Source organism: Rhipicephalus microplus, chromosome 1, assembly GCF_043290135.1.
Source record: "Rhipicephalus microplus isolate Deutch F79 chromosome 1, USDA_Rmic, whole genome shotgun sequence".
Lineage (NCBI taxonomy): Eukaryota > Metazoa > Arthropoda > Arachnida > Ixodida > Ixodidae > Rhipicephalus > Rhipicephalus microplus.
Window position 1 is genome coordinate 83,287,082 of NC_134700.1, and position 25,985 is coordinate 83,313,066.

A 25,985-nucleotide genomic window follows, 5' to 3' on the forward strand; every position below is an offset into this window, starting at 1 on the left:
TGTATTCCTTATGCCAGCGTTGCCAAAAGTTATTTAGTTTTTGTTGTCTATGTCTCTAGGCGGCAGCGTCTCAGTGCGGCCTCCTGAGTTATCGCTAACTTGTGCTTGCGGAATAGCCATGAGGCGCCTACCTGACAAAAAGTGTGAAGGACTCGGTACTTCTGCTTGGGCAGTATCATCAGAAATGTATGTCAGTGACCTAGAATTTATCACTGCCTCGACTTCTTTCAGTAAAGTGTCAAGCTGCTCATAACTGAAGCATCCTTTTCCTAGAGTTTTCCTGAGGCAGTTTTTAACCTTTCAAATTATTCGCTCCCAGAAGCCTCCCCACCATGAAGCGTGCTCAGCAATGAATTTCCACGCAATAATACTTGATGCACAAAAGTTTTGTACCTGCTCATCACGTAGAAAGAAGTCTATACGACAGCTTCAGTTCACGACTGGCTGCCTTAAACGTTTATGCATTATCAGTATAAATGACACTTGGTAAGCCACGACGTGAAATAAAACGACGAAAAGCCATTAAAAAAATTGGAAAATTGGTCCCATATCTGCATGTTTCACTGCAAATGTCATCGATAGACGATAGTCTTGCATGTGGAAAGAGTGAACAAGACGTTTATTTGATGTTCTGGGTGACAAAATTGTTGAATTATATTCTGGAAGTGCTGAGTTAGAGAGTCTTGATCCGTGCTGTGAAAGCAAACGAGCGCATCGAGGCACGTTAGACATGAGCGCTACCTGGCAGTTATCTTCGAAAACAAAGGAAGGCGTGCGCGCCCACGAAGAAAGGTGCAGGCCTGTCTCGGAGGCGATAAGGTGTAGAACGCAAAGCGACGGGCAGGTGCCACCACCGTGACATCTTAGCAAAGCGTTGGAAGCACTTGCCTTTATGAGCATCGCGTTGCACTGTCAGTGCAGCGTGGTAAACGCTACGGTCATATCGACGTGTTGTTATGGTGTCTCAGATATGTGCAATAATTGCTTTTTAATTGTCAATCGTACAAGTATGAACGCTGAAACTTGAGCAATATTGGTGGGTGCTGTGGATGGGGTTGGCCGTTTGGGTTATCGTTTAGTGCTGTTTCAGGAATCGTTACCGCAGACGAACAAACAAGTGTACAGACAGACAGACCAAAATTTTGGCATTGAAGGTCTCCAAGAAAGACTATAATATTTAAAAAATTCACAGTCATGTCGCTGACAAGTTCCAAGTGAACTGTTCATACTACTGCACAGGTAAACACTACAATAAATGTTTTCGCCGAACTGCCTCCCTTTACAAAAACTGGGCCAGCGAAGTTTACACCCGTGACTTCAAATAGGTGACACTTCAGGACTCTGCCGACAGGTAGCGGGGCCATAGGAGCTGAAGCAGCTTTTAAACGAAATCTCGCACAAACACCGCACTGGCCAAGTACTCTTTCAACACATTGATGACCACGCATAATCCAAAACCTACCACGGAACTCTGCGAGTGTAACACCAACACCACTGTGCAGAAGACGTCGATGTTCGTTGTCTACGATGAGGTGCGTGTAAGGATTATCTGCGGGTAACAGAATGGGGAATTTCACATTTTCTAACCCATCAACGTTGTCTAGGCGAGTCTTGATCCTGATGATGCCCTTGTTATCCATGAAAGGGTAAAGGTCTCGTATGGCCGACGACTTGTCGAGAGCTTTGTTCGAAGTTAGGGCCACAATCTCATTTTCAAAGCTTTGTGCTTGCAAAGTCCTTATCCATGTTTCTTTGCTTTCAGCAATTTTCTGAGCCGATAGAGGATCTTCTCTTCTCTTAATAAAACTTGCTCGGCAGTTGTAAAGGAACGTCCTCACCCCAGTCGTGATTCGAAGGACCGTCTTCCAGCGACTGTGTTGGTGACCTCGAATAGAGGGTCCAGCGTCCTGTTAATGGCAACTAGAACCACGTTATCTGTTGGGTTTATTTCGTCAGGTAACATGTAAGCTGAGTTCTCGAAGTTCTCATCTTGTTTGGATGATGGTGCATCCACAATTCCAATGGTTTCTATTTCCAAGAATCTTTCTAGCGGGAAGGAAAGTGCTTCCTTGTCGTATGCATCTACCCTTAAAATACATATATGAGAGCTCGCCTTCCAACTAACTCTCTCTGAGGACGCCGATGGTCCTTGAAGAGTCCATTCAAAGTTTGTGTTGATTGCTACCAGAGATCTGTTTTCGATGTCCCATTTCACCTAACTTGCATTCGGCATAAGTTCCCACATATGGTCGGAACCGATCAGCATGCTCACTCTAGGTTCACCTGTGACCCCTGGAAAAATTACTGCGTCTGCTAGTGGCATGCCTTCTGCAACGATGGAACAAAACAAGGGGTTGTCTTGGGGCACTTCGATGTTATCTTCGCAGATGAACAGCACGACAACCGCTTCTATCTGCACTGAGATATTCTTGTGCTGGCTGCAAATTGATATGCTCTTTAGCTTAGCCTGGTGAGCATGCTGTGGTTGAGGGCATTCAAACGTGCTAACCACCAGATCTATATGTCGGATGAGAGATAACTTAAGCTTCTTGCATACATCGTCCCGCATAAATGTTTATTGGCTGCCGTTATTCAAGACACCGTGGACGTAACAGGAATTACTAGGAGTCGTCAGCCAGGCACGGAACGTTTGAAGGAGAACTTCCATGTCGAGGCGATGTTGTTTATTGTTCGTTGCTACATGCATGGCGACATTTGGGGTCTTTGTCGGTCCTGCATCAGCTGATCTCTTGAGACTGTTCAGCGTTGTACAACATGAAAGCATGGCGACGCTTGCATGTTGTACACTGGATCCTGCGATGGCATTCCCGAACAAGGTGTTCCTTCATAGTACACTTAAAGCAGCGACCATCCTTCCTGAATATACTGCACTTGTCTTTGAGGCTGACATCACTGGTGCATCGATCAGTCTTTATGATCTTTGGTAGCACAAAAGAAGCATGGTTCTGTTGATACTTCTGCCATATTTTAAAGAACCCTTGCTGCAGGAACTGATGTGATAGTTGAGTTCGCACTTAGTTTAGGGCGTGCTTCATTGAGCCTTGTTACCCTAGTCTCAGGCCACTTCTCTCTGCATTCAACTTCTATTTGAAGAAATTTTAGCAGGTGCTCTAAACCCTGTTCAGCTGAATCTGCACTGCTGCATGTGGCTACCGATGAGGTATTGGACTCAATGCTTTCACTCTTGTAATACTCTACTACCATATCCTGAGTTATTGCTTTTAGGAGTATTTTGCATAGCATTGAAGCGTAAGATGAAGTGCTCACCCTAAGGTTGGCGAGTCCTCTCCTCTCCGGTTAAGTTGAATGTCGTCGTATAACCTTCGTAAGACTGTAACGTTGTGCAATGAAGTCACCAGCCCAAGCATGCGTAGGTTCCCCAAAAGTTGCTGCTCGATCAATTTGCGGTTGCTGTAGCGCTGCTTCAATATTTTAAGTGCGCCGTTGTAACTTGGTTCCGTCACTTGGATTTTGGCGACGTCCTTAGCAGCATAGAAGTGTGGCAGCTTGGGCTAGTTGGTAAGGCATGACGATAGTTATAGCGCAAGAACAAAACGACGACACAGAGACAAGAAGGACGTGTCCTTCGTGTCCTTGTCTCTGTGTTGTTGTTTTGTTCTCCCGCTATAACTATCGTGCCTTAGCAGCACATGCCTATAACATGCCTTAGGAGCAGCTCCGTCAGGCAGAGAAATCAGGTAATGAAAACGGTCCGTGTCTGATAGCCTCAGGTTTTCATGGACAGAATGAAGAAACATACCCCCAGAACGGCTGCCATTGGGTGATTGTTCCGTCGAAACGCACAAGTTCTAACTTGGGAAACCTGGCGCCAAATTCACGCTTTGAACGTGTCGTGTTCGTTGAGGATGCAGTCAGTCGGTTCTCGTCAGCTACGGTTGGTGGCTCCGTTGTCGAAAGTGAACAGGGAGTCTTGAGCATGTCAATATTGTGCTCGAGCGAGGCCAATGAGCTGACGGCAGCATCGTCGTATTCTATGATGGAATCAAAACTTTCTATGACATGCTCCTCGGTCATTACTGTTTCTAATTCCGCATTAAGCACGCTCATCTTCAACTTTGTCGCCTTCTGCCGGCTTTGCAAGACATGAAGCGGGGAAAGCTCAAACTGTCTGTACCGAAGGACCTCGCTTACTTTGTTAATGGTCCTCGTGGTTTGCGCTAAGCGAGCGGCGCGCTTGTTCTAGATCCGCTCCATGACGGCTCAATGCAGAGGTCTCTACCAAAAGAAGCCGCAAGATGCAAAGGTGCTGGCTGTCTTCCCAGGTCATTCGGCACCAAAACGATGTAGGGAAAAGACACTTCTGCCGGGTTTATTGGCGCAGAGCGCTAAGCCATCCAAATATAGTGATCGAATTTGTCACAAGCAAAACCGTCCACTCTCACAGCACGTTAACTTGACTTCTTCCTCATTGTCTTCCATGCACCGTGCGAGCCCGATTTTCAACATGTTCAATTATTGTTCTTGTGTTAAGGGTAGTTTTTAAAATGCTAATTATTTCATGTGTCTTTTGGGGAGCAAGCTTTTGCCTAAACTAAGAAAGTTACAAAGTAAATAAGCATATCAAAATAACCTGAAATCAAGGAGATTGCAGTGCAACAAAAATGAATATTCTAGACCAACTAGAAAAAAAGTTATCGAATGTTGAACACATGCCAGGTAAATTCTAGCTTAAAATTGACTTGTACACAAATGTTCAACGTAACACAATGATTTAGAACATCCATTTTTTTTTGCACTACACATAGTCCTAATTGCAGATTATTGCGATATGTCAACTTACTTTGTAGCTCTCTTAAATTAAAAAGCATCTTGCTTCCCAAAAGGCACATGAAATATTTTCTATTTCGAACCCATACAAGAAAAATAATTGCAAGTTTAAAATCAGCTACATATAAATAAACATAAGCTGGCAAGTTTCATTAAAATCAATCAAGAAATGAAAAACTTTTTTTAGAGCAGTGTACCACCTTCATATAAATCGTCTGGTGTCACAAATGCTGTCTTTTCGCTATCTCTTTTGTCAACTTGTAAAAATACCTGGCATTTCATAGTCTATTCACAGTGTCATCAATTCTTGTGAGAAGATAAACATCCCTTTTGATGGCGGTGTTGAGCTTCCAATAATTAATGCAGAAACGTAAGGTCTGGTCTTTTTTCCTCACAAGGACAAGAGGCGACGCCCATGGACTTAATGAAGGCTGAATTATGTCGTCCTTGAGCATTTCTTTAGCCTGATTACTGATAGGTTCTCTTTCTCTTGGCGACACTCAGTACGGATGCTGGTATATAGACCTCACTGACTCGTCGACAGTGATGCGATGTTTGGCAATAGGAGTGCGTCGAACTTAAGATGACAACGAGAAACTTTCATCGAATTTTCTTACGAAACCCTCTATTTGCTCTTTTTGACTTGGTAGTAGCCCTTGTTTGATGTGAATGACTGCAGGGACAGAGTACTCCACATCTTGCAAATCAGATTCATTGGTTTCGAAAGTGCAGAGCTCCGTAACCTGGACGAAATGCGATAACGGTTCCTTTTGCAATGTGTTGCACATCATTTCCAAAGTTTGCAAGGAAAACATTCGTACATCCTTCACGAAACTGAACAAGGCCTCGTGCCATGCAGATCTCTTTTCGGGGTAGGGGGTATCAAGACGGTGTTGTTGCTAGCAAATCCTTCGAAGTCACTGAATGCTTTGTTAGTTACTGCGACAGATATGCTTGATCTTGGCGGCACCATGATGTCATCATCTGCAAATACCAAGGTCATATATGTTTTCTTCAGTTTCAAAGGTAGAGATAGCGTGCCTAGTCGAGAATGAGACAGAAGATTCTCACAAGCTGGTTACAACACTGTTAGTTCGTAAGAAATCTATGCCGATAATGAAGTCTCTTGAGCATTCGAGCTGCACAATAAAACTCGCGACGTACGTAAAATCACGTATTCCGATTCATCCTGTGCATATTCTAGTTGGGTCAATGAGTTGTCCTCCTTCTGTGTGAACTTGTGGTCCCTTTCATGGAGTCATCACTTTCTTCAATATTTTAGAAAGCCCACCTTATCACTGAATAATTTGTGCCTGTATCTACCAGTGCGATGACTTTGTAGCTGTCAACAAACACACATTAATCAAAAGCAATGTCAAAGCACCGGTTTCCGAGTTCTTGGTCGTTTAGAGACAGCGATTGAGGTTTTTCTACATTAGCATCAACAGCGGCTTTGCCTACACAGGTCTCTGACTCTAGATTGTTCTATGCTGCGAGCTTGAGTGACGAGACCTTAAGGAGCTTGCTGAAAAGCAAAGGCTCGGCCACCTATACCTTTCCATGGCCGTTGCTTGAGGTTGGTGTTGTTGGAAGCCAATTGAGTTTTGACGGCATGACAGGTATTCCTCGCTTCCGAAGGGGCGCTCACCCTTTCATGGTCCAGGTGCAATAATAAGAAAACCACGTAGTCCTGCCAGGTGGTACAGGCACATTCGGAAGAGACGACCAGCATCGCTCTTCCTGAGTCTTCTCTCGGGTGGTGGCTACAGGGTGCTTGGAGACGCCAGGTACTGCATAGGTGTAGTGGCTGCGCCATTCGCACGTTCTGGAGATCCTCACAGTAGCACATTGGCATAGGTCATTCTTAGCTGCTGTTGTAGTGGCGCTTCTGGCTGCGCATTGCCCGGAGGTTCCTGTACCACCTGCCTAACCACCTTACGGATAACGTCGGCCAAGGCGAAACCATTAGAGTGTTTTGGTCAAGGCGGTGCTTCTGGAGCTCTTCTCGCACAACAGACCGTACTGGCTCATGTAGTGCTTCCATGCTGCTTCCAAAGATTGGTGGCAATAAGTCCAGGGTAGTGATGTTCGCATCTCGGTTGGTAATCCTTGCTCACTTTTGTAGTGTCCTTTCCATGGTGGTCGCTTCGGAACGAAACTCGGCGGCGGTGTGCGGTGGGGTCCAAATTACTCTGGCAAGGAGTTCTTGCTTCACACCTCACATCAGATGATGCTCATATTTGGATCCACTCGGCGGAACAGACAAGACATGTTTTTCACATACATGGCCATACTTTTGTTATTGCGCTCATTGCTTGTCTGGAGTGCTGCTTCGGCTCTCTCTCTGTGGTCTGTATTCGAGAAAGCAGTGAGCAGCTCTCTTCGAAAGTCATCTCGCGACCGAACGGTAGCTTCATGGTTTTCATACCACGTTCGTGCGCTGTCTTGCAGTGTGAAGGAAACACTTCCAAGTTTGCGATCTGCTCCATATTCGTCAGCCTTCGCGACACGTTCAAAGTGTTAAGTCAGTCCTCTGTGTCCTCGTAGCTGTCGCAGTAGAAAGGCTTAGGTAGCATTGGCTGATTCACTACAATGTTAGCTGGAGTGACCTGAGCTGTCATGTCGGTTGCGTACCCGTTCATAGCCGTTGAGGTTCAAAGGGAAGTCGGCAAAAATCAAAATTAAAAATTGTCACCACGCAGGTGTCGACAGCAGCGCTGATGAACAGGAGTCATGTCATTGGATCCAAGTCGCTGTGGTTATGGACTGTGTTCTATCACTCGAGAGAGGCTTGGCATCACACCCCTCACTTCCCCCGAATTCGTAACGCTCAGTTAAAAGGACACTTTTAATGAACCAACCTACGTAGGGCGAACTTGTGCCCGAGAATAAAAAAAAACAGCTGAAATGAAATCTCCTAGCAGTCCCGAGACCCCACTTCATTTTTTTTTCTTCACATTCTTTTGTGTCCATCATGGGTCGCGCACAGCTGAGCAGGGTCTATTCAGAGGGCATAAGTATCAGCTAGCGTACGTAACTTGAAGTCACATTGTGTCAATATGCGGAACCCTGCTTCTTATAAGAGACGTCTCACATAAAAAAACAAAAATGGCTACCCGGAGCTCGCCTCTTATAAAGGGGTTCAACTGTATGACGGCTGATGAATGATGCTAGTCCTCTAGTGTACACTGAACAGAAAAATAGATGAAATAATTCGTGAGCTTCACTAGGTGCTCGTGTAGGGGGCCTTAAACTATGTTGATCCTTACACTGATCTTAATTTATGGCCAACCAAATATAGTTATTCAAACAAGAATGCTTCTCTGGGCGGACATCTTAATACAATATTTCAGTTTTGAAATGCTGCCTATGAACTCATTCCACGGAGAACTTTTTCAAGTTTTGCACACACTGCTTAGCATAAAGAAATGAGGTCATGCCTGTGTTGTCTGCTTAAAAAAACTGCTTAATACATGCAACACTGGGTATACATTTTTACTAATGCTGTGGTATTCAAAGGCCAAACCTTGATCACTTTAAAACTGTCAAGTTATTGAAATGATTGTTCTGTGGAAACAAAAAAAGCCATTTTACAGCACATTCATAGATATCATGGCAAAGGCCAAATTAACATTACCACATGCCCTTGTTTTGTTATTTTGGTAATTCTTATTTATTTTATTTATCAAATACTGTGGACACACAGTCCAAGCTGGGAGGGCAGTAAAATGTTACAACAGTGAACATGTTAGCAAAAAATTAAAGAACAAGCAAAATAAAAACAATAATAGAGAAATAGAGTCAACATGTTTGGCGAAATGCTATTAAACAAATCAAGAATAATCAGGGTTGTGGTGTGAATGGGTTTCCCTCACTAAATTTGTTGCACGTCTTAAAGATGTCAATGCCCCCACTAAACAACCTTTTGACTGCTTTTAGAGTTTGCATCAGAGTTCAGCGCTGACCATTGCTGTTGTAGAGTGCAGTGCTGAATTAGCTTATTTGGAAAGCTTGTGAACTTGACAGCGTGCAAGAAGAAAGAAAAGTTTTTGTATGAGGAGTGGTAACTTGCAAAAGTGGTCATCACATCGCTTTTTATTATACTGTGAGTGACTCATCTTGCGATCACTTGTTACAGTTTCTGAAAACTGTTGTGAGTCCTGCAATGCTTTGAGGGGAGATGCGGATCGAAAAACAACAGTTTTTTTGTTTTTTTTAAGTTACCGATATTTTTTTTCGCCTGTTTTTACAAGATTAGTACCTCTACTGTTTGGAAAAAAATATTACAGGTCGAGACTTAACTGGAAATGCTTTAAAATTTCATCTAAAGAGCACAAGGTGCCTGTTAAAAGGTCGAAAGTGTGCATTCTTCGAGCACCTTGCCGCCGATAATGCGCCGCCGCTCCCCATTGTTGATCGCATGAGATGAAGAGTCGAGCCTCACTCTTCGAATAACAACAGTTTCGCTCGCTGATGCAGCGCAAGAAATAATAAAAAGAATCACTCTTCTGTGTACTTTTTGAGTGACGCGACTGGCTTATCACATGGTAGGAATCGGGGACCGCCATTGGCCGCTGCGCGCCTGTATGTGCTGTGAAACCTTGTCACGAGGCCGTTTAACGGGCATGCACTCGTGTAGGTTCGTGTAAAAGCAAAAACCACCGACGACATAACCATCATCGGGAAATGAGCTGACGAGACCATTTGCTCCCACCCAAATCTCCAACAGTCAATATATTTACAAACCCCTAAATAACAAATAGCAGACAAAGAACAAAGCATACATAACTAAAAAGAGGTTGGCAAGAAGAACAAACGGCTAAAGACGTGAACAGTGCATTACATAAATGTTCAGTGGAAAATAAACTTTGTCACGACATAGCTTGAAGAGGTGCTTGCAGCGAAAGCTGTGCTACCAATGCATGGACGCACTCACGTAAACAATGACAGTGGGGATGCGGGGCTTGCAACTGATGCGACCGAGTAATGGTGAAGACGCACTTGTGCAGTAGGTAAAGAATGGTGATTAGCTTGAGACGCTCACGTGGTTGACTGGCACGGCAGGATGCGTCGGGCTGGTCGAAGTCAGTGACCTTTCGGCGTTCGGCAACCGCAGCTCGCACACGAAGCCGGAGACGTTTCTTGGCCAACGCCAGAAGACCAGAACAAGCCTGGCCCACGTCAGGTGACGAGAAGAAGCTTAGTGTCCAGGTGGGAGCCCGCTGGGACCTCGATGCAGGAGCTCTGCTGGCCGCCACTCCCGCGCCCTGGCCACCTTCTTCACTCTGTCCCGACTCGGCCACGTCTGCCTGGCTTTAGGACTGTGGAACCGTCGGTGACGAGAGAACGCAAGCTGGTGGCGACGCGTCAGCGAACCAGGGTCAACCTGGCCAAGCAGCTGGGCGCACAGCTCAGGCCCGTAGCCCGACGGCTGTTGCTCGCCTGTTGAAATCAAAGTCCGCAGGTCCTAGGAAGGAGTTCAGGACCGGATGGCCACGGTGCTCTCGAGCGGGAACACGACAGCAGGAGGCCCCGGCCGGTCGAAGTCCTGCAGGCTCGGGTCTGACGCCCGACGGCCCATCTTCAGCGCCCGGTCCGGTGACGACCTTCCACTTGCCCCGTCGTCTTGAACTCCCCTTGATCTGCTCTGCTCAGGCTTCTGCTGCCGCTCTGGCGCACTTGTCTCGTCCCGATTGGAGATTCTGTACTTTCGTGGTACCCAGCCATTGGGCCTTGAAATCTCCGTGGAAGGACCTCATTGAAGCAAAATTTTCACGCCCACACGTGCCACAACCGAGCGTTATCTTCATCTTCTTCTGGCTGATGGAGTGGCGCACTTTTTAAACGCGCGCAATCACATCACAAAGCCCCCCTTTCGAAAAGTTTTTTTCCGTAATGAAAAAACTGCAGATAAGTGCGCGTTTCCCCACACACCTGGCTGCCTGAATCCTCGGCCACCCTGAACCTCGCCCGGCTCCATGGTCCTCCGTACACACGCCCGCGTCTCGCCCGGCAGAACATCTCGCTCGTCCCTTGCCGAAGTTCGACGCTCTGGTGACACTGGCGCTTGATGGCGTAGGTGCGACTACGGAGCAGTCAACCCGCATAGGAGACGCGATGCTCCATGCGGGGAATAGCCAGCCCGTCCAGCGAAGAGCGTGCGCCGAGACGCGATGCTCGACGCAACCGTGACCATTAGCCAGGCCACGTTCATCGCTGTGTTCAACGGCTGACCGCGGAGACGCCTCGCCGAGATCCGCGATGCCCTCGGCAAGGAAGAGAACAGCAGGCCAGGCCGCGCCCCGAGATGCAGCACTCGTGCCGGCAACATGAACGCTTACCGGTCACAGAGGAACAGGGCGCGGTCTCGAGCCGTCGGCGTCGACACGAAACGCACTGAGACACGAATGTCCAAATGCCACAATCTCTCACACAAATGCTTTCTTTTAGTTCACCATCTAATGAACACAAGCTCGGGGTGCCCTCAGCAAGCCCAAACGCTCCGACAAGCGTGTGAGGTTCCTGGATTCTTGAGAAGGGATGCCGTTGTGCTCGGTCATTATACAGCTCATCTTGAGTGGACTTAATTATAGGTTCAAAACCAATCACGTTCTCAGGTTCAAGACCCTGTCTGGCATTCTCCATACCTACTATCGAGCCCACCTCCGATTCGATACTGTTTATTTTGAAGAGTGCTTCAGCACTCCCATCGTGTTTTCTCGGACAAATAGCAGTTACGCTATCCTGTGAACTAGAATCCCCTCTCTCTCTGAGTGAGATATACGTATGGTCTAGGACCATTGACGTGGTGCCTGCTGCTACCTCTGTCGGTACAAAACAATCAGTGGCCACTATATCAGAGCCTTCATGGCATTCGCTGCCATCTTCCCAATGACGTTCTAGCGCTCCTTCCATGGAGCTATTGAGAGGTAGCCCTACCCCTTCCCGAAATGTGCTCGGCCTCTGAGACGTTCTGATACACACCTCATTCTGAATGGAGCGTCTTTGTTCCCTGCTATCGAAGCTTTGCTCCACAACATTTTCCACAGCTTCTAGGTCGCCCATATCCAGGCGCTCTTCTTCATAGGTGCTTGGCCTCTCAGAGGTCCCCAAGCAGCTAACGGAAGTAATATGTTCCCAGCCAGAGGAGCTTTCCGTCGCTTCAACAAACTCCTCATGACTCCTGCCTTCTTGGCTGTCCACCTCTCTGCCTTCCTCTATCTGAGCTTCTCGCTCCGAAGTAAGGCTGTCGCGAGGCTCGAGGCCAACCTTGCAGGAATCGACTTCCCTCCAGCAAACGCTGCTATCGGAGCAAACATTCACCGCTTGCTCGACCTTCTGCATCGCCAGCTGCCCCCTTTTCGCCATCGCAAGCTCGAGTCGCCGCTCGAAGTCCACCCTCTCTAATTGGAGCTGCTGCTTCAGTATGCGTGTCTGACGCTCTAGCAACACTTTATTTTCACGCGTTACGCGCTCTAGCTCCTCCTTCTTAGCTCTAAGCACCAATTCAAGCTTTTCCTTCGCCGCCTTTCGTTCTGCAGCCCGTTGCTCACGCTCCCTCTCCATCCGCTCCTCGTACCATACTCTAAACTCCGCTCCCGTCAGTCCCATTTTATCCGCCAACTCAATTAACTCCCACGTGTTCGTCATCGTGTTAACCGCGTCAAAAAAATCTACTGGAAAAACAAACGACTTTGTCCTGTCGCGGACGCCAATTTGTGATGCGGGGTTCTTGTTGCTGATTTGTTTTTCTCCCGGGCTGAGCCTCAGAGAGTTTTGTTAATAAGGACAAAGCCGTTCGGTTTCCAAGAAACACACAAAAAGTTTAATTGAAAAGTAAAAAGGCAAAGATTCCTCACAAAACAAAACACTTAATAAACAGTTGACTGGACATGACGAAACACATCTGTAAACACCCAACAAGAACGTTCAAAGTCAGTAACTAAACCTAACGTTCGAAAGAGGCTGAGTGATGGGAGTAGCGCAAGAGTATCGGTGCAGTCTCACCCACAAGTTGGTTTTCGGCGGTGATGAGAAACCGGAACGCCGTGACTCCTGCGTCAGTGCGTGGGCTGGACGAGGACGAGGGAACGCTGGCTGCTGGCGACACGTCGAAAAGCCCTACCAAATCGTGATGGTTTCGGCTTGAGGAGCGTGGACACGTCGGAGACGGGAGAACGCAGGCTGGTGGCGACGCGTCCGGGAACTAGGGTCGACCTAGTCAAGCAGCTGGGCGCACAGCTCGGGCCCGGAGCCCGACGGCTGTAGCTCGCCTGCCGGAACCAAAGTCCGCAGGCCCTGGAAAGGAGTTCAGGACCGGATGGCCACGGTCCTTTGGAGCGGGAACCCGACAGCAGGAGGCCCCGGCCGGTGGAAGTCCTGTAGGCTCGGGTCCGGAACCCAACGGCCCATCTTCAGCGCCCGGTCCGGTGACGACCTTCCGCTTGCACTGCCTGCCTCGAATTCCCCTTGCTCTGGTCCCCCCAGGCTCCTGCTTCAGCTCTGGCCCACTTGTCTCGTTCTCATTGGAGATACTGCTGTTTCGTGGTGTCAAGCCATTGGGCCTTGAAATCTCCGTGTTCGCTGCCCATTGGATGTTTTACCTTTTGTTTACTTCACGTCCTGCCACGCATCCTCGTGCTTGACGCTCTTTAACGTCGTCATTCTTGTTTAAGCAGCACCGCACGTGCACTCTGGTATTTCTCCTTTTGTTTTTTTTTTCCGTGACGCGCACTTTTCGAAGGCGCGCACTTTGAACGCGCACCACACATCACATACGCCCCCCTTTTATTCAAGTTTTTTTTTTTCTAAAAAAAAAAAAAAACTTGAATAAAAGGGGGGCGTATGTGATGTGTGGTGCGCGTTCAAAGTGCGCGCCTTCGAAAAGTGCGCGTCACGGAAAAAAAAAACAAAAGGAGAAATACCAGAGTGCACGTGCGGTGCTGCTTAAACAAGAATGACGACGTTAAAGAGCGTCAAGCACGAGGATGCGTGGCAGGACGTGAAGTAAACAAAAGGTAAAACATCCAATGGGCAGCGAACACGGAGATTTCAAGGCCCGATGGCTTGACACCACGAAACAGCAGTATCTCCAATGAGAACGAGACAAGTGGGCCAGAGCTGAAGCAGGAGCCTGGGGGGACCAGAGCAAGGGGAATTCGAGGCAGGCAGTGCAAGCGGAAGGTCGTCACCGGACCGGGCGCTGAAGATGGGCCGTTGGGTTCCGGACCCGAGCCTACAGGACTTCCACCGGCCGGGGCCTCCTGCTGTCGGGTTCCCGCTCCAAAGGACCGTGGCCATCCGGTCCTGAACTCCTTTCCAGGGCCTGCGGACTTTGGTTCCGGCAGGCGAGCTACAGCCGTCGGGCTCCGGGCCCGAGCTGTGCGCCCAGCTGCTTGACTAGGTCGACCCTAGTTCCCGGACGCGTCGCCACCAGCCTGCGTTCTCCCGTCTCCGACGTGTCCACGCTCCTCAAGCCGAAACCATCACGATTTGGTAGGGCTTTTCGACGTGTCGCCAGCAGCCAGCGTTCCCTCGTCCTCGTCCAGCCCACGCACTGACGCAGGAGTCACGGCGTTCCGGTTTCTCATCACCGCCGAAAACCAACTTGTGGGTGAGACTGCACCGATACTCTTGCGCTACTCCCATCACTCAGCCTCTTTCGAACGTTAGGTTTAGTTACTGACTTTGAACGTTCTTGTTGGGTGTTTACAGATGTGTTTCGTCATGTCCAGTCAACTGTTTATTAAGTGTTTTGTTTTGTGAGGAATCTTTGCCTTTTTACTTTTCAATTAAACTTTTTGTGTGTTTCTTGGAAACCGAACGGCTTTGTCCTTATTAACAAAACTCTCTGAGGCTCAGCCCGGGAGAAAAACAAATCAGCAACAAGAACCCCGCATCACAAACCTGTTTGCAGGGTCCATGTCTTGTCGAGCAGCGCAGATGAACAATGCTTTTCTCATGTAATTATCTCTGTTATGAATAAAAAAAGGCATTGCTCGCAAGTGAAAGTCGTTGTGCGGCGCGCTCTCTAGGAATAGACTACGAGCAGCTGGTCCGATTTGTGGCAGTTCTTGGCTTGCAAAAGCCAATGCATCAGAGTCATTCACCACCGTCAGCCGGAAAGTTCGTGATGCGGCAATGGATGACGTCAGCACCAATCTTAAGAGGTCGAAAGAGCTCGCAGCGAGAGTACTTAGCAGGGACGACATTTCCATTATGTGCGACGGTATGCGGCACAAACATAGCTGTAAAATGGCATGACACTGGACTTAGTTTGGATTTCGCAGTCCTGTCAAACTTCTTCCTGGCTTGCAGTTGGCACAAGGCGCTGCCAGATGGAGCAGAAGTTTGGCAAGCGTTTCATGGCCCTGCCTTTGAGCGAAATGTCTGTGAGGAGTCGGCTCGAAAACGCCGAGAGGGACAAACTCATGGTGCTGGGGTATTTTAGTCGCAGTTGCCACTACGAGAAGGATTGTTCTTTTTAGTGTGCAAATTTCATCTGATTTAATATTATCTTTCATAAATAAAAACTCAATTTTAACTTTAAAACTCGTTTTTTTTTTTTTTTTTCAAAATAAAATTTTGCCATTTCTTCCAATGTGCCCCTCCTTTTTCGGACATTTCTAGTGCTCGGATCTGCGGGAAATTTTGCCCAAATTTTTTCCAAAGTATGACAAATGTAATTATCTAGTTTAAATTTCCATATTTTAATGTATAATAAAAAAATTATATGTATACCTTTACTAGGGCAGGTGAAATATATATTTTTTACGTCTATTTTTTTTCATGCGTATTACATATTTTGTATGTGCTTTCTAATTAGTTATTTGCATTATTGACCTTATTTGAAGCATTATGAATTATGAATGGTAAAAACTTACAGAATTTTAGGGATGAAAAGAGGGGGAGCAAAAGGGTTAAGGTTTTCACTTTGTCATGTTGCAGAGCTAAAAGTGTGTAACTTGCAAGAAAACTAATTAAATATTTGAAATCAGCATAAAAAGTTCCATAAACAGCTCAAGTTTCATTCCTCTGGGGTGAATATTAAAGAAAAAGTGTCTTTGAGTAGCATCTCCCCTTAATGTAAGCCATAATTTTGGATATTTTGCATCTCAAGTTATCAATATATCGAACTACTTCATGATTCTTTTAGAGTTCAAAATATTCAGGATCGACCATACTAGTCACAGGCTATCCATGAATGGAGGAGAATCTTTTTAAAAAAATTTTGATGTTCTTGTGAAGTTCCGCATGTAGCGCATGTGATGCAGTTCATTTTAAGGATAATGCTGGGCTGTATGATCATACTTCTGTAAAAGCTGTATTTCATTAGCAATCATACTGCTGACGACCAACAACAGTGATTGCCGTTGTTGTTTTACCACGAGTACCTTGAGTGTCTCTTTTTCTGGACAGAAGCTTGCCCAATATATGAGTCAATCCTGTAGATTTCACTGCTTGGTTCTTCACTATCACATCTACTGGATGATATAAGGCTTCAGAGAAGGAGCCTTCGGCTAATCGAAACACTCATAAGGCTGTCGAAGTTTGTGCGGAACAAGTCATCATGTTGATTCCAATGCAAGTGCACTGACCACTTTGATTTCGAACCTAACTGACTGGAAACTATTTCGTGAACATACTGGACGTGACTTGGTGGGAGTCAATGAATTGGATACATTTATGTCCTGCATTAAAAGCAGTTACTCTCATGCGACAAGGTTTACAGCTGTCCCAGCAGGCCACTCCAGTGTAGATGCAGACTATGAGCGCCTACGAGCTATTAGAAATCGAGCAGAACGTTGCTATCGCTGCACTGGGAGGCTTGAAGATTATGAGAAGAGTCAGGCCACACTTATCCAATCTAACCGACACATGCAAAAGTTAGGTCGGAAAAAATGGCATGATTTCTGTGATTCATTGACCCCATTTACTCCACTTCCGAAAATCTGGCAAACAATTACTGCTCTAAGTCATCCAGTATCCCAGCGAAACCCATTCAGAGCATTGGCCATATCTCTTGGATTATTCGAGCGTGATATCACGTTTCTAATAAGTTTTGCACAATGCTGGCTGGAACTGGACAACTGGTTCACAACACTACTGCACTGCCTAGTTCTGTAGAGCAGCAAATCCAAGATGCATACACTTTATCACATGCTCAACTGGATAACACGTATTCTCTACTAGAGTTGCGTACTGCTCTATCACTAACCAGCATAAGAACGGCAATCGGTCCTGACAGCGTATCGTACAGTGTTCTGAAAAATCTAGGATCCAACGGCATGCCAGTTCTTCTACGGATATATAACGACATGTAGACGAAGGCGTACGTTCCAATGTGTTGGAAGGTCGCGAGAATCGTCCCACTACTGAAGCCCGGTAAATCACCGCTTTCGCTTGACTCATTCCAACCAATCAGCCTCACTAGCTGTGTATCTAAAGTAATGGAAAAAATGGTTCACAGAAGATTACAGTGGTGGATTGAAGATAACAACTCTCTTCCAGAACAGATGGCTGGCTTCAGACGAAGGCGATGCACCATGGACTGCGTGTTCGACCCCGTTACATTTGTAGAACATGAGACGAGCTGTGGAAACATGGCTGTTGCGGCGTTCATAGATATTAAGAAGGCGTTCGACTCTGTGAGCCACCTTTCTGTGCTGCACGGGCTTACCTCACTAGGGGTTCACAGTCGTATCCTTGAATGGATTGCCAACTTCCTACGTAACAGGCAAATATACATTTCAACCAATAATGGAGACAGCGATCGCTTCAACATGAACAGAGGCGTACCCCAAAGAAGCGTTCTAAGTCCGCTTCTTTTCAATGATGCAATGGCAGGTCTTCCAGAAGTACTGCCCGAAGCCTTGAACATATCCATGTATGCAGACGACATATGCATATGGACGTCTCACAAATCACTGGAAGTGATGGAACATCGGCTTCAACAAGGACTAGACGCAATAAGTGATTACCTCAAAGAGCGAGGCATGCAGCTTTCTCACGCCAAATCTGTAGTTCTGCCATTCACGAGAAAAAGAGTGAAAAACTTGAAGCTTTTTGTGGATGGCCAGAGAATCGAAATCGCACGAAAGCATCGCTTCCTTGGCGTTACCTTAGATAGCCAACTCAGATGGAGTCAGCATATTGCTGATCTAGAAAATCAAGTGAACTGCACCATAATTGTTATACGTCGCATAGCGGGAACAAAATGGGGTGGTACATCAGCGTCTCTCCTCCACGTTCATTGTGCACTAATCCGACAGAAAATTGCCTACTCTGCACCAGTCCTCCACAACATCTCTCAGACGTCGCTACCCCGACTTCAGCTGTTACAAGCACGAAGCTTACGCATATGTCTGGGGGTTCCACAGGCAACATCAAGTTCTTTGACACTGGCAGAGGCAAGAGAACCTAACCTTATAGTAATTAGAAATGTGGAGACATGTCGGCACCTCTTTCGTCTAGTCACGCAACACCCTTCCCATCCGCTCATATCCAACATCGTGAACCGTGCTGGAGCGCAAATACACCATGTGTACCAGCAGTACATTTCCCGGCTTCCTGTGTCGACACATTGGCCACTGGACCAAAACTACCTTCCATGGCTGCTTGAGCTACCAACTATTGAAACGTCAATAGAAGGACTTCGCAGCAAACATTAAGTGCCAACCGTTGCCGTTCAGCAGTTGAGATCACATCATTGTTTGACAGGTACCAAGGATACACTCACGTGTACACTGACGGCTCCGTCACCAAAGAGACAGTGACATCAGCATTCATAATTCCGGAATTGCACGAAGAATATGCATGTCGATTGGGCCACCTCTCTTCGTCAACAACGTCAGAGCTCGTAGCGATTTCGCTAGCCATAAGCTTTATTAAAGTGTCAACGACACCAAGAAAATGGGTGGTAATTACAGACTCCCTGGCAGCACTGGCATGTGTGGAAAGTGCAACTTCAAGACACATTGATGTGCGTGTAGTATATGCTATACTAAAGGAGCTCTCAGAAGCTACGAAATCGAATCATTGAGTGGCATTTCAGTGGGTTCCCAGTCACTGCGGAATTAAGGGAAATGAAATGGCGGATGAGTTGGCGAAAACCGCTCATGATTCTACGCAAACGTGCCTCATTCCGGTATCTCAATATGATGTAAATAGAATTTTAAGAACAACAACACGTGAATTATGCATGTCTAACTGGTTCACAGACAAAACAAAGGGATCGATCCTATATCCTGTTGATCCTAATCTTGAATACCAATCAGACCATGACCTCCCAAGACGTATCGACACACTCATTCATCACCTACGACTCGGAACTGCTTACACAAAGCACTTCCTACTTCGTATTCATCGTGCAACATCATCAGCATGTTCATGCGGCCACGACAACGAGGATATCTGTCACGTATTGCTTGACTGTCCAAAACACGACACACACCGAAGGCGACTAGAACAAGAACTGCATAGGTTAGATCCTGGGCGACCATTCGGGTTGAATAAAATACTAGGTCCATGGCCCTTCAAAACAAACAGCAAAGCAATGAAGGTGCTGCAACAGTTCTTCGAAGAAACGAAGATTTGTGACGAATACTGAGCGGACAAAAGTTAAATGTGAGCGTGTCGTCTGCGTGTTTGTTCTGCCTATATAGGAGAACTTTTGCTCTCACCCATGTAGGACTGTATATATGCAGATATGCTATTGTTTTTTTTTTTTCATATTTTTATTTGTACCAATTAAGTGGAAAGGGGTAGCCGTCGCCAAGTAATGGTGACAAAAACTCCTTCGTTTATTTTCTATTTCACTAAAAAAAAAAAGATTCCTTAGCATCAGCGACAGAATGTGCCTTATTCTGTCTCTTTGATAAGTACAAGCAGAGTGCACATCTGCGTATCTGCAGGTAACAACGTGTATGGTGATGACGTGCGGAACAAGCTGCAGGCACTGGGCCGCACTAAGGAGCGCGAAGGCTACATTCTCATGGACCTGATTCAGCCACCCATCACTACCAACTACATTGTACGATCAACTGAGGAGGCCAGCAAGTGCAACGTGGTCAGCGAACTTGGCATTTTTGGTGTTATCCTCGGGTGAGTGTGGTGCTACATAGGTATTTATACCAGTGGTTCTCAGCCATGAATGTGTTGGGGACTTCTTGTGGACTGGTGAAAGTGATGCAGCAAATGGGAGGGGGGGGGGGTACGTTGGTAAACAACACAACTGGTGAAACAGTTGCCTTTTATTGCTACCAAAAATATCAAACAAACGTGCCGCATCACTTCATTTTGGGCAGTTCATTGACAGGGAGCACAGTCGCGCTTAAGCAGAGTTGCATATCTGCAGGCACATTCAACCTGTTTCGGTATTTACCTTGAGTCACAATCGAACTAAACTCCAATGGATGTAAAAAAAAAAAAAGCGGTTGAGGGTTTCGCAGATCATAGAAGTGGCTTCGCAGACCCCCTAGGGTCTGTGGACCCCCATTTGAGAACCACAGATTTATACTAATAAGATGGTCTGTTCGTTTTCAGTCATCCTGAGCTTTTTCTTGTCGTTTTTCTTTCCAGGAAACACTCATTTCACTTTTCATTATGGTACCTGGCTATATCTTCTTCCATCAGATGGTCAGACGTAGTTATGGGTTTAAGGCAGACATAGAGAGGTGCCATGGGCAAATGGGGCCGGAAAGAGTTTTTGAGAGTTGTGCAGAACTCCAGGAGGACTATGAGTTGGGTCAGCTACAATGTAAATGTTTCACTGGATGGCGGAACTGCTCAATGAAGCTGTCACATTGTGGCCGTAGGTCATGTCATGGCATATTCTTTGAAGTAGGTTGGTGAGCTGGCAGCGTAGTTCAGACCTAAATTTACGACCCCTGCTGGTGATTATTTTAGTAGGAATATCAAAATGAGCTGTCCACGTGGAAAGGGGCTGAGTCGCAACAGTCTTCGCATTAACTTCATATCACTCATGATTCAGATCACTGCATAATTATACTTACTATATCAGAAAATAATGCAAACTCTTTTTTTATGGTAGCACGGGTCCTACCCATAGATTGGTAAACATGAGTCAACTCACTGAAACTCTGATGGGGGAACCGTGACGCTGAGGGATTAATATTTTGCTTAGTTTAAGTCCAAGTTAATTCACTTTAGAAAAATATTAGTCTGCCTGAGTGAGTTACACCTTTTATTGTCAACTTATCCTCTTATCTACTGATCCTTAAAATAACTGCCAGCCTTATATCAGCTTATGTTTTTACTCAAGCCTATTCATACATGCATCAACGCACGAGCGTTTGTGTGGCACCTCAACATTTATTGATCAAGGTGGGAGATAAGGGAAGTGGTGCCATGAATTTCCCCCCAAATTCTTTGACAGGAAGTTCTTGATTAAAATATTTTGTGAGTAAAGCACCAATTATGTGAGAAATTGGCATTAAGGAGAATCAACTCTATAATTGTAAAAACTAGTTTTACACCAATAGACTTGCGAGTCGACTCACTCAGGCTCAGGTCAAGCCATGAGTCTGAGTCTGAGCGAGCCTTGAGTAAGTCTAAGTGAGGTCCAATTTTTCTTGCCTACTTCTGGCTCCTATTATATAGATGGGAAGGAGGCAAAATATGGCAGCGAACTTTGCCATGTAACTACTCACTGTTGCCGAGAGACAGTAGCGTGCCCGATCGGAGACACCGCTGTTCATTCCTGGCCAAAGAAAATGATTGCCCTGAAGCATTCTGATGCACAAGCACCCAATTAAGGAGAGAAAGGTTCTTTGAGACTGAAAATCGCAAAAAAATACGATTTTTTGAAAATGCTATATTTGGATTCTCCCACTATCGCTGCATAATCTTGTCAATTTTTACGTTTCCTAGATTCTTAGTTTAGCTATGAGAGTAGTTTCTGCGACATTAGTGAGCTGAATTTTTGGTGATGGACGCGTGAAAAACGGGCTTTTTCAGTGCCACAGTGTTGCCGTTCTAGGCTTGCTACAGCAGCCGTCTTGGTCGCATTCGAAAGAGCCACCCTTTTTCTTTCATATCCCGCTGTGCTTGTTTTCATCCACTCAGTATGCATACCGTGAATCCGTGTAAAACAAGAAAGCCCCGTCCCGTGAGCCTATTGGTGCGGTGAGCACACATTACTAAATCGCACCTTCCGATTTGCCGGGCCTCCCGAGCTGTCTGCTGCATGCGGCAGCGGAGCGCACGCGAAGCGGCGAGTGTATGTCACTTTGTTCTCGTCGACTTCCTAAACTCACGTGAGCTAGCGAAAAATTAGAGCAAGCATCTGTTGCGGAGCGCTTCAGGGAGTGGGTGCAAGAGGAAGGCGCAGGAGGAACGCGCCGAGATCAAAGTGGTCTCTGACGCAATTCTCCTGCTCTCAAAGCCGTTGTCCGGCAGCCCGGGAGTAATTGCGGGCTCTTACTTCAATGCGCAAGGATTATAGAGTCCTGCTCCAGCGACGCTGGGACCACTTGTGAGATACAGCACGCGCGGAGCAGTGGGAAATGGAGGCTTGGTGTAGCCGAAATGTTCTTTGTGGACATTTAACTAGGAAGACTTCAGCAATAACCTCTTTGATCGATCCAAGCACAGGCAGTTTAGTGGAAACGCAGGACGGAGTATTAGAGGTGGCAAGGCAGTTCTACAAAAACCTTTACACCGAACTGCCTCCCACTCCATTTTCGTTTCCTTTCACTCAGGGTTATACGAGGATTTCGATATATGTGACACTCCTCTCGTCGAAGAGGAAGTGTTCGCAGCTCTTAAATCCATGAACCATAATCGCAGCCCAGGTTCGGATGGTTTAACAGTGGAGTTTTACGTAAAGTTTTGGAAGGTACTGGGGGGGCCTTTTACCACTTTGGCAAACAGGCTTTTCTATGAGGGGACTCTGTCAGCAACTCAAAGGGAGGGGCGGATCACTCTCCTGTGCAAGTATGAGACGAGACGCACTGACCTGAGAGCCTGGTGGCCCATCACCCTTCTAAACCGTGACTACAAGGTCATAGCTAAGTGTCTGTCCGTTCGACTCACTCCAGTACTTAGTATTGTTTTGGGTCCGTACCAGGCGGATTGTGTCCAAAGTAGATCTTGTCAACTTCATGGTTTTGCTATTAGGGATCTCATAGATTGGTCTAACTCACGCAACTTGCGTGAAATTCTTTGTTTTTTCGACCAAGAGAAGGCGTTTGATATTATCAGTCATAAGTACCTTTTTAAAGTTTTAAAGCAGGCAGGCTTCAGTGCTAAGTTCATTAGCATGATCGGGGCTCTCTATTTTCGTCCTAGTTCTGCTGTTGTCATACAAGATCACGTCTCGGAGCCTTTCGGTGTGTGCCGTGGAGTCGGGCAGGATGATCCACTTTCGCCCGCTCTCTATATGCTCGCATTCGAGCCGCTCTTGCAGAGGCTTTCTAAAGACACCAGCATTAATAGATTTCCCCTTCTGCCAGGTTCGCCTCCGTTGGCAATGTTCGCCTATGCAGATGACCTCTTTATTGTCGTCCAGGATGAGGCAACTGTTTGCACAGTCTTGGATGTTATGGGGGGGTACGACTGGGTGAGCGGAGCCAGGATAAATAAGTTGAAGAGTGCAGTCATGTATCTGAACTGCGCTCCCTCCGGCCCACGTTCTGTGCATGGCCTCCCCATAAAAAAGCGTCTCCCCATTGCACGCTGCTATGTGCAGTAACCTACGAGTGCACGTTTGCTCTGAGGGAGTAACTGTAAACGTGGAGTTATTTCCTTGCATCCGACGCGTTCCTGGATGCTCTGGCGCGTGCTTGTGGGTTCTCAAAATGGGTTCATGGTTTATGCCCATTAGCTACTAATTTATTTAGACAAGCGAGTTATAATTGCATTTAGTATTTAATAAAGCCATCACATGTGAAATTCGTACAACGGTGTCTGCACGTAGAGAGAAACAGTTACATGCGAAGCCCTGGTGACAGAACGGGTGGTTAGATCACTGTAAACGATATTAACGAGCACCTTGGGGCTTTATTCGTGACTCATGGCACGTCGGCATCACTTGGCACAGTTTTTACGATTAGTGCTTAGCCACTGCTCTGTTTTGTAATCGAAACTCGCAAAAAGGCGTCACCGCATGCGTGCCAGCCCTGGGCTACACGAGCTTTAGGCTTGTCTCTATCGGTGTTTTGGTCGGCGGCATTGTGACTTCGTTTTCTTTCTTTTCTTTGCAATAAAACCTGCCTCTCTATGTTCGGCAATTCGTTTGCATGGACAGGGATTTTCTTACCTGCGCTACATGAGCACTTTACATGAGTCGAGGAGTGGTGCAGGCGGAAATCGCAAGTTGATGTATTATTGAGAGCTCTACATCAACAGTGATAACGTGTAGATATTAAAGAAATATATAGGACAGACTAGCATGTGCCGTATTAATAATGCATGGTTGCTCGCTTGTAGAGGCGTTATCAGTATCGTTCGCTTATCACTTAGTGCCATACGCATGCGCTTTACGAGATAGTTGGTGTGGCGAGTTTTCTTGGCTCCCGCGGTGCACTCTTGAAGGTAGTCCCGCACGAGGTGCCTACGAACGGCAGTGCAGCGTGCTTTTGTTGTCTGCTAAAAGCTCTTGTCGCTATCATGTCAGGCTTTTTTTTAAGCGAATGACCACAGTTACGTAACTAAAATTTTTGTGCAATCACAATTTTTGAATTGTTTTTTGAGTGTGATGCATTTTTTAAATTCTTCTGGGGAACCTACTTTTCAGCAAAACCTTTTTAAAATAATATTTAATATGTTGGGAGCGCTACATAGGTCACCGGGTATGGAAAAAGGTAGTGCAGTTCATAACTAGCGATAATCTGTTTAAAAACTTCGCTCAAAATCTGTTTCAGTATTATGTGTATTATAGATAAATTAAAACATGCACTCGTGCCCCCACGTTGTTAAAATTTTGTATTTTCAACATCCCAGGACGACATATTAAATGCCGCTAACTGCTCCAAAGCAAAGTTCTTCTTCTGTAAAATTGAAATTTCCCTGCTCCGAAAACTGCTCCCAATTTAGTTTCAGCCGTCTCACCCCTGCTAGATTTAAAAGTGCATTGAGGAATCGCACGTTGTCAGAATCATTACGGAGCACCTCACTGTTGTGTGCCTTGTAATCATGTTGTGCTTTTGGAATGCATAATCTGATAACTTTATTTTAATAGTGGCACTGTTTAAGCCAAGTCTAAGTTGTAATTCATCGACTAGAACCACCTTGATGAGCAACTACATAATTCCCAAACAATAGGCACACTGGTGCAGCAAGTGTGACGTAACGTGCCACGGCTGAAGGGAAAGATAAACCGGCATGCACTCTGTTCAAACTCTTCATTATTTTCTGCTTCACTCCAAAACATGTGCACAAGCACGGTATGTGTTTTCTTTGATGGATGAGCGAGTACAGAGGAAGAGAGAGACAAATAATGTTAGAGAAAGGGAAAAAATCTAGGGGTAAAATTGCTTTATGAACAAAGATTTGAACCAGCATACTCACAATTAGAAGGCCTTCACCGCTTGGCTATCTAGGCACACTAGCAAAGCTTAGCATGAGCTTTTATGTTTGTTTTTTTTTTTGCAGTATAGGAAGGCGGTGAGAAAGGGAAGTAAATGTGAGGAGGAGGGGAGAAAGTAAGGCAAAGCATAAAAAAATGGGACAGGACAAATGGCAGAAAAAGAAAGGAAGCAGTGAAAATTACATAGAGAGGGAGGAAGAAAAGAGAGGCAAAAAAAGCATGCACAAAAGAGTGAAAAGGAAGAGGGAGAAAGAAAAAGAGAAAACTTGCAAAACTCGGCAGAACAGTGACAGCGAGGACTATTCAGGTGCCCATCAGCTCCTCTGTTTCTCCAGCATTGCTCTTCCACTGCAAGTTACGCAAAATATTTTTTCAAAGTTGCACCTTTTTTAGCTGATGACATGACACGTTTGCCAACAGAATAGAATATAGAATGTAGTTCTTCATTTCTCTCTTGTAGCTCTGCAAACTTCTAAGGCATAAAATTAGAGTGGCCGCATTTGCAGATGCAGTTGAGGATCTAAAAAAAAACACCTTTTGAGTGTTTACGATTGGTCGCGAAACTGTACAAGGATGCCATGTGCCGAATCTTGCATCGTCTGTAATTATTGCAGGCTCATGCGAAAGC

At 46.1% G+C, this 25,985-nt stretch overlaps 1 protein-coding gene across 5 annotated transcripts in view; it reads left to right on the plus strand.

Moving 5' to 3' along the window:
- The window catches only part of LOC119178623 (glutathione synthetase), a 141,311-nt gene that overhangs the window by 104,259 nt on the left and 11,067 nt on the right, over positions 1–25,985 (plus strand). For all 5 annotated transcript variants that reach the window (XR_012888752.1, XM_075883272.1, XM_037429842.2 and 2 more), the window contains one exon: positions 19,722–19,911. Coding sequence is in view for 4 of the 5 variants with exons in the window: in XM_075883272.1 (XP_075739387.1) it covers positions 19,722–19,911 (190 nt within the window). In the remaining variant the exon portion in view is untranslated. The remainder of the gene's footprint in view (positions 1–19,721; positions 19,912–25,985) is intronic.